The 19628-nt window shown below is 39.4% G+C and overlaps 1 protein-coding gene across 1 annotated transcript in view; it reads left to right on the top strand.

The window, feature by feature from the left end:
* The window catches only part of SETBP1 (SET binding protein 1), a 378300-nt gene extending 359676 nt beyond the window's left edge, over window positions 1-18624 (top strand). The window contains exon 6 of the mRNA XM_022561823.3: window positions 12760-18624. Within this exon, the coding sequence (XP_022417531.2) occupies window positions 12760-13385 (626 nt within the window). The 3' untranslated portion in view covers window positions 13386-18624. The remainder of the gene's footprint in view (window positions 1-12759) is intronic.
* The last annotated feature ends 1004 nt before the right edge of the window (window positions 18625-19628 follow it).

Consider the following 19628-nt stretch of genomic DNA (forward strand, 5'->3'; position numbering starts at 1 on the left):
AGGAAATATGGTATGAAACTCACTTTGAAATAGGGTAACCCTGGCTTGAATCTTTGAGTCCATGACTTCTAAGATGTGTCCTTTGAGGCAATTATTTAACCTCTGAGGTCTCAGTTTTCATCTCTGTACAACAGAGATAGTAATGTCTTCACATGGTTGTGATCACAATTAAATGAGGAAATATGTGAAGTACTGCAGACTGCACCATAGATTCTCCAAAAATATTAGGTTCTCCCCCTTTCCCATAGTTTCATATGAGAGCAGAGATGACGCTGTCCACTTACCTTGTATGGTCTATGGTACAACACAAAGAGTACATGCTACAAAAACAATCATTGAGTAAATGAATGATCCAAGAACACGTACACCCCACCCCACCCCCAACAAAGAATAAAAATTCTTTTTCTCCCACTCCCCCACCCAAGCTCCTAAAATGTGACATCTGTTATTTTACTGTCCTCTGTAAGTAACTCTATTAGTTTGCTTTATGAGGTCTACTTTCGAAAGAGACAAAAGGAGAGAACTTAGCTGCTTACCATCTCTCTCAAAGTTTCTCACCTGTTGAAGACTCCTCTTCCCTAGGAATTGTTCTGTTTCCTTGAAACCTCTTTAAACTAAGAGAGACCAGATAGCCTTCATACAACAATAAGGAAACGTGAGTCTGTGTACCAATGGACAATTTCTAAGGACAGAGAGAAAGTACTGATGGAGGGAATTTCAACTGTTCAGTGATTCCAGCAATGTGTGTGAACACCCTGTGTGGCCTGGACCCAGGACTTGCCCCATAAAGATGACAGAGCTCAGAACAAAAGAGAGTAAGCCTGATATTACCTTTAAATTCAGCAGGGGATCAGACCAGCCTCAAGCAGTGTTCCTGGGTTGCTGGGAATAGTTTCAGTGCTCAGAAACACTCCTCCAAGGGATTTTCTTGCCCTCCAATACCTGAAAATATTTTGAGAGAACTTTCATTATTTTGAAATTCAGGTTTTTGTCAGTGCCTTTTAGGTCCAATCCTGGTCTTTGTCTCATACAAGTTGCCAGAGTTAAGTGATTTGGGCTTTACATATGGAAAGTTCATTTTGTTGTGTAATTAATGGGAAGCAGACTTTGGGAAGCTGATGATCCAGGCCCTTATTTATATGAGAGCATATGTCTGTGTTTTGTTTATGACTCACTCTCTTACTCCACTCATTGTAACTTGGGTTTGTTTACACTAACTTTTCCTAGAATCCGAGCCACATGGTATATGAGCCAATAATTTATGGTTTCTAAAAGGGAAAGATGATGAATGAGCTTTTTCCTGTTAAATTGTCAAATCTTGAATTGAGAAGTATTTGCTGCGTTAAGTCTGTCCAAGCTTATATTTGAAAAAAAAAAAAAAGGTAAAGCAATAGCAACAAAAACAAAAACCCCAACCTACTGGTATAGTGCTCACAACTTGAATGTATATATAATTTGCCAAGAGAGCACGTGACCACTCCCCCGCAATAAACCATTATAAGTCTGATCCGAATGTTCAGCAATGAAAAGACCATTCATCCCCCCACCCCCCACCCCTCCTCTCTCTCTGGCTCTGTCTCTCTCATTTCTGGTGTTACATAATTAATATATAATATGTACATGTCTCCCTTTTCCAGGGGACCAATTGTTTTCATCAATCGGTGGACTTAAATGTTCAAGCTGGTTTTCTTAATGGTGCTAAATAAGTTCCAAACTTGTTTTTGTCATTGAAGCTTCACTTCTCCTATGGGGTGGTTTGGATTTCAGTCTATATTTCACAGTACTTCAGTGCTTTTTGTCATAGCTTGGATACTCCAAACAGTTAGTGGTGCTCTGAGGAGAGTAGGGAATCGCTAAAATATGTGAAGATCTAGTTTAATTTACAGTGATTTGGATCCCCTTCAATAAATCCTTTTCTATTTTACACACAGATTTTACAAAATAGATGGTAAGTGTTGGCTTAGGGTGAGTCATATGGATTGATTCCATTTCAAGTAAGTCAGCTGAGCTTGTGCTGGTCCCCAGTAGGAGGAAGTTGGAACTGAGTGCCTAGCACAACGCCTGGCACAAAGTGGGCTCAATCCATATTTGTTCTAAGAATACATAAGAATGGCTAAGATATGGTCCTTGTGCCTTAAGAAAACACAATTTAAGAAAAGAGATAAATGCAGATTAATCCCATAATCTTAAAACAGGACAGACTATGTGAAGTGCTATCAGAGAGATATAAGCAATGTACAGGGGACCAGAAAGATTAACGTTGAAATGAAAGTGCTTCATGGCTTTTAGGAAGAGGACTTTATTTCACTGAATTCCAGCTGAAATTGGAAAGCACTGGAACCACACCTAGCATTGTTTTGTCTTTTTCTTTTCTTTTCCCACTAGGGTAGGAGAATTGCCTCTGGATAAAAGAAAAATGTAAGACTTTTCTTTCCCCACTCCAACATCAGATGCAATATCCTTTCTGGCAGAAATAATAGAGTTGGCATACACCTGTAGGCTATGCAAAATTATTGTTTCTGTGGTACATCCATTGTCTACTAACCAGACACAAAAATATGTGAAAGTCTAAAGCAATGGGTATAAATTGCTTGCTGGTGTTATGAAGAATTCAGGGATATTTTATTGTATAAATTGACATTTTTTCTTGAAAAACTTCAATAAAGAGAAAAATAGTAGCAGGCGCTTAAGTCACATGAATCATGCCCAGAGGGATTAAAGGGAAGGTTGACATGAGGGTATTCAGACTCTCTGGAAACCTCACAAACATGGACCCTCTCTGAGAAAACAAAAATAAGATTCCAGACTTTCACAATGGACTAAAACCAATAAAATTAAATTTTGTAGATTTAAATAGAAGGCTTGCTTTTAAGCTCAAAAACCAATTCCACATAGCAATGGCCAAGGTTGGTGGCCAAACTCATGAAAGTGTTTAAGAGCGTTAATTGAGCTTCCATTTAATATGAACCAACCGTGTGATATTGCTGCAAAAAAAAAAAATGCAGGTTGTTTTGTTGGTTGTCTGTTTTTAATGTAGCTCACATTAATAGAACATTAATAGAAGTGTAGTGCCTTATGCATTCATCACTTCATACTTGGAAAATCAGTTCAATTCTGGGCACCAAAATTTAAGGTGGGATTTGTCAGATGATTAAATCTCCAGAGGAAGGTAATCAAAATGGAATATAGCCTAGAAGTAATCTCATATGAGACACAGATGAAGGAACTGAAGATATTTTACCTAGAACAGAGAAGACTTGGAGGTGTATAACTATTTTTACAGAATCATATTTATTCTGAAGTGAGGGTCCTGCCAAGAAATTAAGAGATTTGTCTGAAGGCAGAGAACTGAGGGGTGAAAAGTCATGATGAGAACTTCATTCTCCTAACGTCCTGGTCAATATGTTTTCTAACAAAACAAATTGTAAACAGATTGTAAACAAAAGTCTGAGTTTTAAGTAAACAAATGCAATTATTAAGTCCAGTTAGAAAACAGAACATGAATACCAACCATTTGATGTAATTCTTGAAGTTCTAGCACGGTCAATAAGGATTTATTTCATCTGAGCCTAAATATTAAAAATGTGAAAATTTTCATGAGAGCATGTTTGTTACATTATTCTTTGTTCTTCTAATTTTTTTTTCCAAATTTAAAAGAAAGGAAATCTCTCACAATCAAGTACGAACATTCATCTACAATAGTTGGAGTATTATATAAGGGATGGTATTTATGGTTAAGGATACTGCTATGCCACATTTGAGAGGAAAGAAAGAAGAAATATAAAGAGCCCTTTGAGAGCGTGCAGCCACCCCCGCCGTGTGACCACCTGGCATGCTGTGAGACTCAACAGATGTAGCGTCAAACTTTTTGGCATTAACTGCATTTCTATCCAGCCTCTCACGTTGTCTAGTCAGTCTGCTGGGGCTTGAGCTACATGCAACATACAAAAGCCAGAGTTGATCGAAACAGAGAGGGGTTAAATGTCCCTAGTATTCCTCAGTTTATGAGTGCCACCACTCACAATTCACTCCTCGCCAACCCACTCTGACTCTAATAAGTATCACCCCCAGAAGAACTCCCAGAGTTAAAGTTCTTCTGTGGATTCATCCTGGGCAATTCCTACTAATAATATGCACAGTGCACCTTAGAGGCTGATACAGTTGCCCCTGTTTCTAGTTCTCTGATCTCTGAACTCTCACCGTTCACCCAGCTTTCTCAGGCCAAAGCCCTGGTTCCCTTCCTTAGAGGTTCTCTGAACAATCTGGCAGTGTTCTTATTCATCTTAGTCTCTGCAAATCTTAGTCTCTGGAGACAAGTTACCACTGCCTTTATCTGTCCAAAGCCACAGCTGGTTTGTCCAAATTCCAGGCTCATGAAATGACTGGCATTATTACCCTGTGGTCAGAAAACTCAAGGATTCTGAAAACCTAGGGACCAGGACCACACAACTGCCTTACCGAATAAAGGAGGTCAGCATCAAATCCCATTCCAGAGTCCCATGGATGGGACACTCTTGACTGCCTTGGAATTACATGCAATTCAATTAAAGGTGCTCTAGGGAATAGGAAGATTAATGATATTAGGCTTTGGCTTCTAGGATTTACAATCTGAAATGATCTAGCAGGAAATATTAATCAAGCATCTACTATGAGAAAGGAGCTGTGCTCTTTGTTATGAGGGGTACAAAGAACACATGCTGTCTTCAAGAAGCTTTAATGGCTTCTTAGGCCTTGCCCTCATAGAAAGTTAAATTCCTCTAGGATTAAATACTGTATGGATGAAGTCTTCAAGAGTCTAGAAAAACAAAGGAAAACTTTTAAGCAGTTCAAATTTTTGATCATGAATGATATTGGTAACATAATTTTGAAGTTACTCCATGTAAATACATATTTAGAATATGTGTACTCATCTTTTAAAATGTAAACTTTAAAAGGTGAGATAAATCTGAAATAAATAATATTCTTAAAATAAATTTAAATTTCATTTAACTGTATTATTAATGAAACAAATTTTTACTAGTATTAATATTTTGAATAATGTTCAGAGAGGACCAAGTGACTGAGTTTGAATACTTCTTTTTGAAAATCTTGGGGTTCTTCTAACACTTGTGATTAAGCAATTTGAAGGTCTCATTTCAAATTCAGTTTGTTTCAATACTTGTTAGTAGATGTTATAGGTTAAAAGGATATTTCACATAAACGTAGATCCAAAAGGAGACAGCGTATCATTTTGCTTAAATCATAATACTATTTTTTTCAATCCCATCCATCAATTAAGTAAAGGGTTTTTTTGCTGAAATTCAACTAACCAACTTCCTTTATTAACAGTCAGATGGTCTTGCATTTCAAAAGACATTGCATTTTTTTAATGAGTTCAAATCTCTGAAACCCTTCATTTGGAAGTTAACTCTGTTTACAAGATTTTTTAATTTGCATATTTAAGGATGTTATAGGTTATAATATTTTCAGCAACAAAATTGTCAAAAATGGAAACATTTCCAATCAATTTTAAAAAATGCTGTCTCCATAGTATGAGTTTGCTTCTAAAAGCAGTTACTTTTTGCCCATTTTGCCCTAAAGGGACATTAAGGGGTTTTTTTGTTTTTTGACAACTGCTAGGTAACGTTACAGACAGCCCATTGACAGCACTGAGAAGGTGAAAACATTTAGAACACTTCTCTCAAAGTAGAAGAAAATTGCCAAATTTGTCTTTGAAAATAGCAACTCTTTTACACAGTTTACTGCAAGGTAACCAATAAAACTCTCTGTGGTATATAACATATTTCATGGATATTCCTGACCTCATTACAAAGTATTTTTATTTTTTGTTAAAGTTTTTTTTATTGTTTAAAGATCTTAATTTTCTAAACCATGTTCAGGACCTGACAACACCTGAAGGGAATAAACTGATGGGATGCCATCAGCCCCTTGAATGCATGTGGTCTCTTCTTTTCCCAGGAACATCATGCCCAACTGTGACAGGTGACACATCGTGCAGCCCAAATAAGGGCATCACCCACCATCGCTCCATATAGTAAGCATTAGAATGCTTAACTTAGTTCTTATTTTTCAGATAAGATATAAATAATATAAATTAAAATAATGTATATAATTATATATTATATAAAAATGTATATATAATAAAGTTAAATACATCAAATTTATATTTTTACATATATGTACATATATTTACATAAAATATGTATATTATAAAATATATTTTTATATATATTACATACTCATACAAAAATATTATTATATATAATAATATGTCTTTATTGCAGCCCAGTTTCCTCCTTGGGAACATGCACCCCACTTGAGAGGCTGCCAATTTAGAACAGGATCAGATCTGGAGAGGCAGAGAGGAGCTCCCACACATAAACATGCAGGCGCACACCCACCGCTTCACCTCTCCATCAGTCGAACCGCTCCTCACCTCCTACCTTCACTTTTCCCATGGAGAAATGTGAAATAGGAGCAAAACAAAGACCAGGGTCTCCTAATCCATTGCAGCTGAGATGGAATGTTCTTTCACAATAAACCCCTAAGAGGAAGCTGTCATTTAATAGTCAAGCAGTGGGCTTCCCTGGTGGCGCAGTGGTTGAGAGTCCGCCTGCCGATGCAGGGGACACAGGTTCGTGTCCCGGTCCGGGAAAATCCCACATGCCGCGGAGCAGCTGGGCCCATGAGCTGTGGCCGCTGAGCCTGCGCGTCCAGAGCCTGTGCTCCGCAATGGGAGAGGCCACAACAGTGAGAGGCCCGCGTACTGCAAAAAAAAAAAAAAAAAAAGTCAAGCAGTTACTGTGCATTAAACAAGCTAGTCACATTTTCAGAGAAACCCCAAACTGTATTAAGGTGACTTTAAGAGCAGAATGGAAGTACCATTCTATCGTGACAAATGCCCCACATCTGCTAACACTTAATTCTAAATTATGGCTTTCAAATTGGAAAGCAGTGGTATATAGCATGTGTGCTGATGACTGGCAGTGACTCTTCTGATGTGCTCTGACCACCAGAAGCCTCACCAGCCAAGGCAACTTGCCATCTTTCTCAAACGAGCTTTTAAGACCAGGACACAAAGGTTAATTTAAATTCTAAGGAAGAAGGAAAAAAGATTGCTTGCCAAGGCAAGTTGCTTCATATATCCCATTAGAAAATAAAAAGCAGCATTTGGAAAACGAGATCATTATTGAGTTAAGTACAAAAGTATCCCAAAAAATGCACATTTTCATGGGAGAACATTAAACAATTGAATTCTCTTGAACTTGTGTTTGCTGCCCATGTACTACGTACCGAATCTTGTACTGCTGTGTGAATAACTGGGAGTACAGAGGGAAAACATGGCCTTTGCCTTTGAAGAATCTTCTAAGTATCAGCATACAAAGCAATTCACACTGCAGCTCTGTGCCTTGACTGAGGCTGATGGTTCTCCAGCCCTGTCCATCTGGAGGGCAACTCCACTCCGGGCAGTTCTGCAGTCCCCAATATTTCTCTACCTTCCCAATTCAAACATCAAGAAAAATTCTAATTAGTCTAGAGATAAATTTGCCTCCCTCTCTGACCCATCCAAAACTTTATAAAACTAGAATGTGTCTTACACATGGGCAAAGTCTCCAAACCATTAGCACCTATTTCTTAGGAACTTCTGTACAGCTAAGCCTCATTAGCCCTTACCTTGCTCACAGTGCTTACACGACATCTGTATAAAGTCAGTGTGCAAAAGCAGTGATAAGTCCAGTGTTTGATTATCATAAAAGAAGTAGCAAAATCAACAAACACTGATGAGCCAATCATCTGATAATGCGAGCAAAGAGAAAATCTAGATCTGGATCAAAACCAACTCAATCATTTGCATGGCAATTTTAGGTACAGAAAAAGTCTACAAGATGATTTGCATTGCAGAGTTACGAAGAAATGAATTCATATTTTGCCTTGGCCACTCATAATTATTCTTTAAGGCTAACAAAGAACAGGCAAGATATAGGACAATTATAGGAAGGAGAGCAAATATGGAATCAATCTTGGTGCAAGAGCCCAGAAATTACTGTCTAATAATGAAACAATTTGAAGAGAGAAAAATCTGTTAACATTTAGAGGAACAGTGAAATCATAAGCAGTAAGGAGAAAGATTTGTGAATATCAAACCCTGCCAAGTCCAAAGCCCTCCTCTCCACCACACTAGGATTTCAAAATTAATAGATGAAATAAATGTCGTAGAAAGCCACCTCACTTTTGGTAAGGCAATAGATAATGAGTATAGGTAAGAATTATAGCAATCTTTAAATACAGAAGCATCTAGTCTAACTGTTCAGTGTAATAGATGAAGAGAGACCCAGAGGGGCTAAGAGGTTCATTCTAGTTCAGCTTGGTTTCCAGCTGTCCCTGCCCAGAGCCCTTCCTACTGACCTGCACTCTGGTGCTGTTCACACACGAAGTAATGAGCCTACACTGAAAATTTGGATAATACATAAAGGACAAAATAAAATTCAGATGTTCAGTAGATGTGAAACCCCCCAAAAAGTGTACTGGGAAAAAGAAAGAAGGATATTAAGTCTTAACACTTGAGGCCCTCAGTGGAGATAGGACCATGACATATGTTTATGCAGTTGGTCACAACATAAAACCCACAGTGCTCATTCATTCTTTCCTCCCATTCAGCCAGGAGGGTAGCTACCAGCAGGAGTTTTCTAGGGAGATTATGCATGCCCTTTACTGAGGACATTTATTCTTCTAAAATTATTTAGGTGAAATCAAGCCCAAGAATATGAAAACCAGAGCACCCCCCACCCCCTGCCAGTCCTAGCATCCTGAGAAAGATGTTTTACTGACACTAATCATTTATATTTTTTTAACCATGTATTATGGAACTAGCAAGTATATACCAAAGTAGCAGAATAGCATAATAAACCTCTGTGTGCTCATCAGTCAGCTTCAACATAATCAACTCATTTCAATCTTGTTTTAGGAATATTTCCACTCCCCTCCTCCCTCCCTTATTATTTTGAAGCCAGTTCCAGATGATATCATATGATTTCATCTATTAATAATTTTGTATGTATTTCTAAAAGGTACTTTGAAAAATTATCACAATGCAATTATTACACCTAAGAAAGTTAGCAATAATTATATAATATCAAGAAACACCCAGACATTATTCAAATTTCCGTGAATTTATAAAATATCTCTTTTGACAGATTGTTTAAATTGGTATCCAAATATGATCTTTTTATCTCTTCTCTCTTTTAATTTACAATTCCACCCTCCCCCCCAACCTCGCAACTTATTTGTTGAAGGCGCCAGGTTGTTTGCCCTGAGCTTCCCACAGACTGCTTTACTGAACGGATCTCGGTGTGTCCTCTGTATTCCGCGGTACTTAGGTCTAGAGCTGAGCTGCCCAGTATGGTAGCCACTAACCACATGTAGCTATTTAACTTTAAATTAAACTAAATGTAGAGTCAATTTCTCAATCACTTGCCATATGTCAGGTGCCCAGTAGCCACATGTGGCTAGTGACTGCTGTATGGGACAGCATAGATATAGACCAGTTCCACCACTGCAGAATTTCTATAGGACAACGCTACTCTAGAGACTTGATAAAGTCCCATAAGGTAGCTTTGGAGGGAAGAAGTGTTGAAATCTCATCCACCCAGTCTTTGACTCACAGTTAATCTGCACTGGGGTCACTTTAAACCTTCACGTCTGGATATTGAAAATGAAATAAAAATTCAAGGGATCTGTGTATTTCTAAATTTACATAAATGATATGCTTACAAATACTTTTGTTATTTGCTTTATTCAAGTTTTTTTTTAGATTTAACCATGTTGATATATTTATATGTATTTTATTCCTTTCAACAGACGTGTATACAATATTCCATTGTTTGAATGTATCGCAGTGCTTCATTATCTTTTTAATTAATATTTATATTGTTTTAAGTCCTCTGTAACATACACTGAGCTTCAAGGGATGTCCTTGGCCTCCTGTTACATATGAGCAAAAGAGGTGACCTGGCCTTGGGATCTCTGGGGCACTGGGCACGCCCATCTTCAACTCTAGTAGTTATTGCCCAATCGTTCTCCAAAATGATTGTGTCAATTTGCTCTCCTGCCAACACTCTGCAAGTGTTCCTACTTCCTTACAGAATTATACATATTAGGTAGTTTCAGACTTTTAATTTTTACCAATATGGGTTCACATATATGCAGTAAAAGTACAAATTCAAGCAGGGAAAGGAAAGGAAATGGAATTGATGATGGAGCACTGACTTAGCTGACCCTAAAATGTTTTCTTGCTTAAAAAAAAAATAAAGCATGTATGGCAAAAAGTTAATGTTTATTAAATGTGAATGGTGGGTACAAAAGAGTTGGTTATGATATTTTTATTATTGTTTGGTAGGTTTACAGTAATCAGAATAAATTTTTATTTCATAATCACTTTTCAATGCAAGGGCCTAATAAAAAATTATGCAGCATCTAACAAATTATTGAATATGGAATTATCTACTAGGTTCCTTTTTGTTTGTTTGACATTTCATGCTAAAAAATAAAAGTACTGAGAAGAAATATCCATTGGTTGTATTTGCCCCAAATGATCTCCAGCTCAGCTCACGGAGTTTTCCAGTCAAGCTTTACTCAGTCAAAAATTGCCAACTAATTGCCCAAAATGATTTACTTTGTACCTGCATGCTGTATTATGTGTCACATAGCATTTTCTTATCTTTGGATGATATAAACTAAAAAGAAGGTAAACTGCAAGTGGAACTTTTATTTATAATAATGCCAAATGTTTTGTGGGGTATTTCTGACTAGTTTTCATTTCCTCATGAACTCTGTGGACAAGGTAAATGGCTTAGCTCTGACATGGAGACCTGCTCTTAGTGTCACTATATTTGCAATGGTCGATTTAAAAATCCAAACTAAAACTCCTTTAGAGAAGAATATGATTATAAGGCAGCAACAATCAGTGTGATTCATCAGTGGAGAAACAGTTTTTAAATCCCTTCCATGTACAAGGCACCATGATATGCCCTATGAGGGACATAAAGACCAACAAAAGTCGGTCTCTGCATCTAAAAACTTAAAATCAAGCAAGCTTTTCCTTTTACAACACTAAGTACAAAAATTTTATTTTTGTAGGCAGAAGCTCACTCTGGCTTTGTTCTATTTTGATCTTTATAACTTATTTTAAAGATTGCTCAGTAGTTATTCATTGCACAGTAAGTCTCACAACGACCTTTGGCCAAAAGCAGTACCATTTTGGCCTGTCCTGTGGAACTCAGAGCTTCCCACTCCATGAAACTTGTGACATAAATAACTTCAAATAAAACCTTCTGGGAGATCTGTGTCGGGCACAACATGAGAGAGAAATAGGGAAAAGCAGGGAAAGAACCAAGCAGGAGTGCCCAAGAGTAAGTGACAGCAGTGTCTTTGTTTTCAGCATTTTTTCCTCATCTCCCTTAAGATATTTATTCTTCTGGTCCACTAGTAGTTGAAAAAATATGGGATGACACAACAAACCATGATGCTAAAATGAAACACATTTGTTTTTAGGCCTGCAACGTTTCATAGGGTTGACGACAACTACATGGGCTTCTTTGGGGATGAGCATTTAGTGTAAATCACAGCAGCAAACACTAAGGACACACTTCTTAAGCTTATAAGTAGCCAGAGGGAGGAGCCAGTGTGAAGATGGGTTATCAGGACGTGTGTGAGTGCCTGTGTATATGTGTGTATACACATATATGTACACGTTTGCCTCTAGTGAACAATACAAGGAGAAAGAACGATCTAAAGGAGGAAAGGTCTGCTACGTCTTGAAGCCATTCACACTTTATGGTGTCTGAACTTCAAAATGAAGCAGTTCTGAAGGCTATTTAGTGGCGGCAGTACAGGACATCCTGCGACTAGAAGTTTGGCTCATAAAATAGAGACGCATCTGGCCACCAGGACATGAAAAGAGCTCCTTGCAAACAGCAGCCCGGTAGCACGCGTGTAAATGATTCAGAAACACCTGGCTGGTATTTCCCTTGGGGTTTCCAGAAGGTGAACTAGTTAAGAAAGACTTGGTCAATTGGACATCATCAGGCAAGCTGACAAGTCCAGACCATTGGGGAAAAAATTAGAGATGGGATCATCCCAAATAGAGTGTTCCTGAAAAGTATCCTCCCTCTGTCATTGGAGGAGGGTTAGAAATACAATAGGTTCGGTTAGATATTCTAGTTCAGGTCAAGGCACCTCTTTTTCGAGGCTGACGGTACAAATGAATGATCCAGATTGCTTGATCCAGAGGGCTGCTTGTCATTTTTTCCATTCAGCATCTTTTACAAAAAGATGAAGTATAGCCTAATGCTAAATTGAATTAGATCAAATGTCAAAGGGCTGAATAAAATATAAAAGCTATGATAGGAGAAAGTAATGGGAGAATTTATATTGTGATTCTGACATTGATTTCTATGGTAGATCTTTCTACATTGTGTGAGCCTCAGTTTCCAAAGTTAAAAATGGGAACAAGTGTATTTCATGGGATTGTTGTAGAGACTGAAATAATGAAATGCTTTGTACACATAATATTCAACCCATGTTTATTTTTATTACTTTTAATAAAGGAAAAAGAAGAAATAGTGGGTACTGCATTATAGTTATAGCATTAATTTTCCATAATCTTCATAGCCAAATATAATGCCAGCTGTCACTGAGAAGACTAGGTTTAAGGCAGTCTGGCATCCTGTAATCAGTTTCTTCTCTCTTCCCTTCCCGCAGCCAGCTCCTCGCTGAAGAAGCGATTCAAGCGGCGGGAGATCGAAGCCATCCAGTGCGAGGTGCGGAAGATGTGCAACTACACCAAGATTCTGTCCACCAAGAAGAACCTGGACCATGTGAACAAGATCCTGAAGGCCAAGCGGCTGCAGAGACAATCAAAGACAGGCAACAACTTCGTCAAGAAGAGGAGAGGGCGTCCCCGGAAGCAGCCCACGCAGTTCGATGAGGACTCCAGAGACCAAATGCCGGTGCTGGAAAAATGCATCGACCTTCCCAGCAAAAGGGGTCAGAAGCCGAGCCTGAGCCCGCTCGTCTTGGAGCCGGCCGCCAGCCAAGACACCATCATGGCCACCATCGAGGCGGTCATCCACATGGCCCGGGAGGCTCCTCCCCTGCCCCCGCCCCCGCCCCCGCCCCTCCCACCGCCGCCGCCGCCGCCGCCGCCACCGCCGCCGCCCCCTCTGCCCAAGACCCCCAGAGGAGGCGGGAAGAGGAAACACAAACCTCAGCCTGCGGCCCAGCCCACGCAGCAGCCGCCCCCGCAGCAGCCCCTTCCCCAGGAAGAGGAGGTGAAGGCCAAAAGGCAGAGGAAGTCGCGAGGGAGTGAGAGCGATGTCCTTCCCTAGGGTGGGCCTGGGCGTCAGAACCTGGGGCTGGGGAAACTGACGCATTGGAAGTGCAGAGAGCCGGGGCTGGGTCCGAATGCCCTTCTCTCCCGAAGCTGGGCAGGCAGACTCGGGCCAGATGACGGGGTTGAGCCTTCAGGAGCTCTTGGGAAAGCAAAGCAGGGGAACGTCTTCAAAAGAAGTGTGTCTGTGCTTTACAGCAGTTCCCAGCCAAGGGGCACTTCAGTATGGCTAGATCCTTGACAGGCAGCACAAGACCCATCAAGGAGGAGAAAGACGGTGGTGCTCTCCGACAGCCGCCAGACCTCCCGCATCCAAGGTGCGCCCTTGATTCCGTTGCATTTGCTGGCCAGGAAAATTGAAAGGGGAACACCCTCAATTAGGAAACATTCCAAGGGGAGAAAAGCCGCAAATTTCTCAGCTGGCTTTGTTGTAAGCCACTTCCATTTAATTGGTTTTTATTTCTTTTGGTTTTTCAATCTCGGCTAGGCTTTGGGGCACCAACATCATCTTCAGGTGACCTGAATCTTTACGTTAACAATACAGTTTCTCAGATGGACTTGTCATCAGAGGGTGGAATTGTAGTGATAGGCAGCCTTAAACATGCATTCATAATTCTTCTGTGTGTCTCCTCTATCACACATATAATGATTTTTAGAATCATCTGTTCCTACTTTTTCTTTGCCCATTGTACTCCCATATGCCTTTTCATTAACTTACTTGCTGCCTTCTTTAACTTGGTACACACCTAAATAATGCAAACCTTACCTGTGTTGTAATGTTCACCCTTGGCATGCTGTCCCAAGGAACTTGGCTTTGAACTTCAGTCATTGTGAAACAAATACTTAGTATCAATAGAGCCTTTTAAAAATAAGTGATTTAGAGCATCCGAAGATACATTGACCCAGGTGTCAACCAGGTTATTTTTATACTTAAAACATATCAGCAAAGAATAGGCAGAATAAAATGGTTTTAATGCACCATAGAAAATGGGATAGCTGACAAATCACCAAAAATTGAAACCCCAGACCCACCAGAAAGACAAGTGTCTAGCAATGCCTTGGTATGTGGATTTTTTTTTATACAAATAACTATCAAAGGTCATTGAAAAAAGGGAACAAAAAGACAATAGAAGTACATTGTCTCTTTTCATAAAAGCAAATGGGAGTAAGTGTTCTTATCTGGGAAAAAAAAAAAAAAGAAAATGCTCAAAGGGTGTCACCACTCCAATAGTATCACACCACCTTGGACAAAGTATCCAAGTTGTGGTTGCCTTAATAAACTGAAACATTTTGTACATAATGTAATTATAAATCTATCAGTCTGCATGGATGCAAACTGTGTGTGACAAATCGTTTTTTAAATGGTCAGTTTCGACTGTACATTTCTCATCCAAGTTGTACTCTAGCCATTGGTTTAGTGTGGACAGATATTCCATCTCTATTATCCACCTCCACAGCCCAAGTAAAACATGTTAAGAAACTCAGAATGAATATGAAGTTATTCCATTGCCATAGATGTTTTCTAAAAGTCAGATGTGGAAATTTCAATTTCCTCCCTCACTCCTCCCCTTACCTTTCCTAAGACATCAGATACCTGGTATGATAGATTATAAAAAGAGACACTGAGAGACAGAATTAAATTTTCTAATGGGAATTAGAATATCTGGTTTACCTCCAAATTAAGTTTCTTTACAGGAAATTGCAAACGGCAGGAAATCATATTATTACTTCAGAACACAACATTATTTCCTTAGCGAAAGAAGGATTTTTGTTGGGAACATAGGAGAATAAGGGATGGGTTATCTATGGGAGTAAACTTTAAAATCCCAGGTTAATATGCTTGCAAACATCAGTGCTCTGTCATGGCGCCACCAGTTGGTTGAAATTACCCAGAGTCATCCTGTTCTGCACTGTCGCCACAGACTTCACATCACGTGCTGCCACTAGGTCAGTTGCACTTAATCCCAGCAACATGTAAGTTTAAAGGAGTGCATTCTCCTGTTCTCCAAAGCTTATATCATAGATACTCAGTTTGTGACCTAGGTTGACCTTTGGCATTTCATACAGGTTGAACAGCAAAATCAAACCAACCACTTTCAATTTGTCATTCCCAAGCCATGTCTGAGTGGTTCCAAAGTCACTCAAGAGGAAGGTTTAAATTAGCCTTGCTCACCCCACATTGCTATGAAAGAGCAACCATTTTCATTTCAATTAGGCCATAAAGTGGTTTCTCCTTTGTTGGATTTTGAAAATAATTGATTTCATTCTTTCTTTTGCCCCTCTTCCTTCCAGTGTTGTACTCTTTCCCCAAACAAATCTGTGAGCAGACTAAGTCTTCCTGCAGAGGGGAATAAGCTGGCACTCTCTAAGCTTCTTAAGGAAGGACCTAAAGCTTAACTGGCATTAACCTCTAGTAGGTGAGAAATTTCAAATTAGGGTACATTAGAATTTTCAAACCAATGAAAGGTATTCCAGGAGAGATACAGCAGACTTGCACCTTATATGTAAATTCAGTTCTACAGTTGTCATGTGAGTCAAATGCAAATCCTCTACATTTATGATCCTAAGGATAGATTGAAAAACTGCAGAGGAGCAAAACTGAGACAGGCTAACCTGCTGTTTGGAGGTGGAAGCAAGTCCAGTCACCTGCAGGGCTTCCCCTCTTTTCCATCAAGCTCCTCCCTCAGTATCACATTACTTTTATTTTTTCTTTTGCTTTCCATTAACGTAACCCATCTTATTAGTATGACCATTTCCTCATTTTCTAACTACCCACTTTGCATTAGCCTCTCCTCTCCTGTCCAGACTCAACATTGGGCCAGTCTCGTTTCACATCTGGTTGGTTGCAGAACAAGGATGAGAGCCCAGCTCTCCTGATCCACGTTGTAGAGGTCTCTAGTCACCCAACACTGCCTTCTGTGGCTGCATATTTATTTAGAGAAAATGTCATTTGGGATGCATGAGGCTCCATAAACAGATCCAAAAGTATTTCATAATAAGAGAAATTCCTTCGTTTTCTTTTCTGTTTCCTGGAATACTTGCCTTCAGCAAGCAGGCATGAACCCACTTATAGGGAACCTGATTAGGGGTGAGCAAAGAATGAAATCTGTATAAAAACCACCTTGAAGGTGATGATGGGTCTCTGATCCACCTTCCTAAGTGGCTGGGGAGCCACTTGCTTTTCAGCCCCTCATCTCAAACGAGAGGAACAGAGTTTAACTTCCCCTAACAGCACTGCTCCGGCTACAGCCCGAGGAAGACGGGGCGAAGGAGAGGAGGGCGTGTCTGGGCTGGCTGGTGACCTGGCAGGCCTGGGACTCAACAGCCACTGACAGCCCCAACTAGGTGACTGAGGGCCGACAGGGTTAGCCTGTTAACTTGGCTGCTGTCCGGAGTGGGAGGCCACGGCCGACGGCAGTCGGAGTTTGTGTTCTGGGCATTGCTGGGTCTATAAATATGATAAGCAAGTGGTGACAGAATTATAGTATAAGGTGATGTACTACATGGAGATCATAAAGGATTTGGTTTTAGGACTTAAGTAGAAAATCCCACTCCTACAGCTTATTACCCGACAATATTCAGATAATGAGCTTTTGGAGAATATTTTTTCCCTACCACTAGGAAGATTTACCTGGGAACTGTCTAAAATCTATACATATATTTCCAAAGCCTTTAAATGCCAACTGTAGCATGGAGGGGGGGGGGTGGCAGAATCCGAAATGCCTCAAAAGCCATTTAAGTGTTACATTGCAGGATTTTCAGTCCTTCACATTATGTAAAAGTAGATAAATATAGACATTATTCTCAACACTACCCTATAGTATCACAATGGTCCAAATGCCAGAGCTTACAGATAATGTCATCACAGTGCCTAGAAACTCGAACTGTAATATACCGTAGCATTTTCTTGGAGTTTTTTAAAGTTTCTTTCCACAATACCAGGCTCCCCCTGCCTCTTGTTTCTTGGAGAGTTTGCCCTACTGATGAGTCTGCCTCCCTTCTCGGACTCAGTCACTTGGGGAACAGTCTTAGAAGCACATATCAACCAAGGAAGAAACTTCCTGGATATCTCTTGCCCACTTGCCCAGGTATAATAAACACTAAAGGGGGGAAAATTGAAAAGAGCTGCCACTGGTCAACACAGAAGGGCAGTTCCAGCTTAGGTTGGTGTCTTTCTTTTTCTTCCTTTTTTAAAAAAAATCTATTTCTTAAATAATAAATGCACATGATGTGTTAAATATGTATATATATATTTCAAAAGAAAAAAATGGGGCACAAGATTGTCTTACAAGTCGTGCTGGCTAATTTTTAGTTTGTATTCATAAGTGGTTTTTAAAAGCCTTTTTTAAAGTGTAATTTGCATGTTCTACTTTGATTGTATGTAAACATATTTTAGAACAAAAAATGTATTTGTATTTTATTGAATATAGAGGCAAGAAAAATTGTACATTGTTTGAAATGTTCTTTTTGTAACAGTTTTTATTCATAAAGCATTTTTGTACATTTAAAATGAACATGGACTTGCTGTTATTTGAGGCGTAGATACATCTGGCATGCTTTACTGTCATGCTCCTCCATGGTCTTAGATGTTGGGTTTTAAACATTTTTTCTAAAAGAAAGCTCAGTCTTTTTCGCTACCAGATCAGGTTAGCACAGTATAGAGCACTTAACTATTAAAAAAAAAAGTTAATCCTATTCATATGTTATTCATTGTGTGAAATTAAAGACATTCAATTCAGTCTAACATGAGTTGTGAATTCTTTTGTTTTATTTTCCATCTGGCTCACATCACTAAGGAGTTTAACAGCATTTGGGGGTCTTTGCTCACACCAACTGGATATAGAATCATTGAGAAAATTCTTACCAAATTTCTGCCTTTTGTATGATTCTGGGAAGTACATTGTGGGCAAGATTTGAGTCTGATTTACAGGGTTACTGTTCAGAATATATTATACCTGGACGTAAAGCCAAGACTGATTCAAAGAACCAGTCAGAACTCTGCTGAAAGCAATCCAAATGTAGTGTAAGATGTTGGAGACCCATCCTATGTAAGATGTTGGAGACCCATCCTATCCTAAAATTTTAGAACAGTATGGTTGGGGGTTAAGGCCTTCTTACTAAATATCCCATGATGTTAGATAGCTGAAGGATGGATCTCTGGCTGGCCTTAAAATTTGACTGGAGTGTTAGGAAAGGCTATTTAATCAACCACAGGCAGTTACTGATCACCTATCCAAAGCCTACCGGTCTGAGAAAGACCCTAAGGGCAGCGTCCAGGAATACACAATCCTTGCTCTGAAGGAACTTACAAGGTCTGCATGTGGAAGATGAACTATAGTTCTAAGCAGAATATGGGTATTAGAGTGATGGGGTATCAGAAGAAGGGTGGAGCCCTTGAGGTGGCACTTCTTCTCTTCCTACTCTTTCTGTTCTAATTTTTAGTTTACATTCAGAAATAGGTTTTAAAACTCCTTTTAAAAGTGTAAGTTGCACATTCTACTTTGAGAACTTGTAAACATACATACATTTACGTATTTTTTGGTTCTTGCTTTATCTTCTGATGCACCGCTTTAAAAAGCCAGGAAGGTAAGTAGGAAATGTTATAAGCAGCTCTGCGTCCCTAACCATCAACCTGACCCACCGTGACATTTATTATGACTTTTGGTATTTGCAGCAAGCACAGTGGAATAACTGAAATCTAGTGGAATGAATAGGTCTTCAAGAGTAGATTATGAGGGCAGCCTCCGGGATGGTTGGAGTCCTAATGCTTTAGATAGTCTCCTGAGACTCAGAGAATTTAGTCAGCAAACTATCAAAGTAGAATTTCCCCTTTTCCCTCTCCTCTGCCAACTATCTTGCACTGAACCAGGAAAATTTAAAGCATTATATAGTCTTTTTTCTTTCATTAGATTGTTCGTATTTCTGAAATCAGCAAGGACTTCCAGGAATGTCCCTAATCTCCTCCCACCAGCTTCTCATGTAGGGACAAAGCTGTTGCCATGAAATTGACTGGCTCAACTTTTAGGGTTTTTCGTCAGTCCACAGAGTAGCGATGTGCTGACGGAGATTGTCAAGACAGTCAAATATGTTCATACATGTAGCTGGTACAAATCTTGGTCTACAAATAGATGGGTGAAAGGAACGTTAAAACTTAAGTTCTTTGAAGGTCAATGTATTAATTTTAAGTTCTACCAGCATAGTCGAACCTTAGTTCCAGACCTAGGAATTCTTTTCTAACCTG

This window comes from Delphinapterus leucas, chromosome 14, assembly GCF_059928025.1.
Source record: "Delphinapterus leucas isolate spDelLeu-1000000601 "Yukka" chromosome 14, BTC_Dleu_Yukka2, whole genome shotgun sequence".
Lineage (NCBI taxonomy): Eukaryota > Metazoa > Chordata > Mammalia > Artiodactyla > Monodontidae > Delphinapterus > Delphinapterus leucas.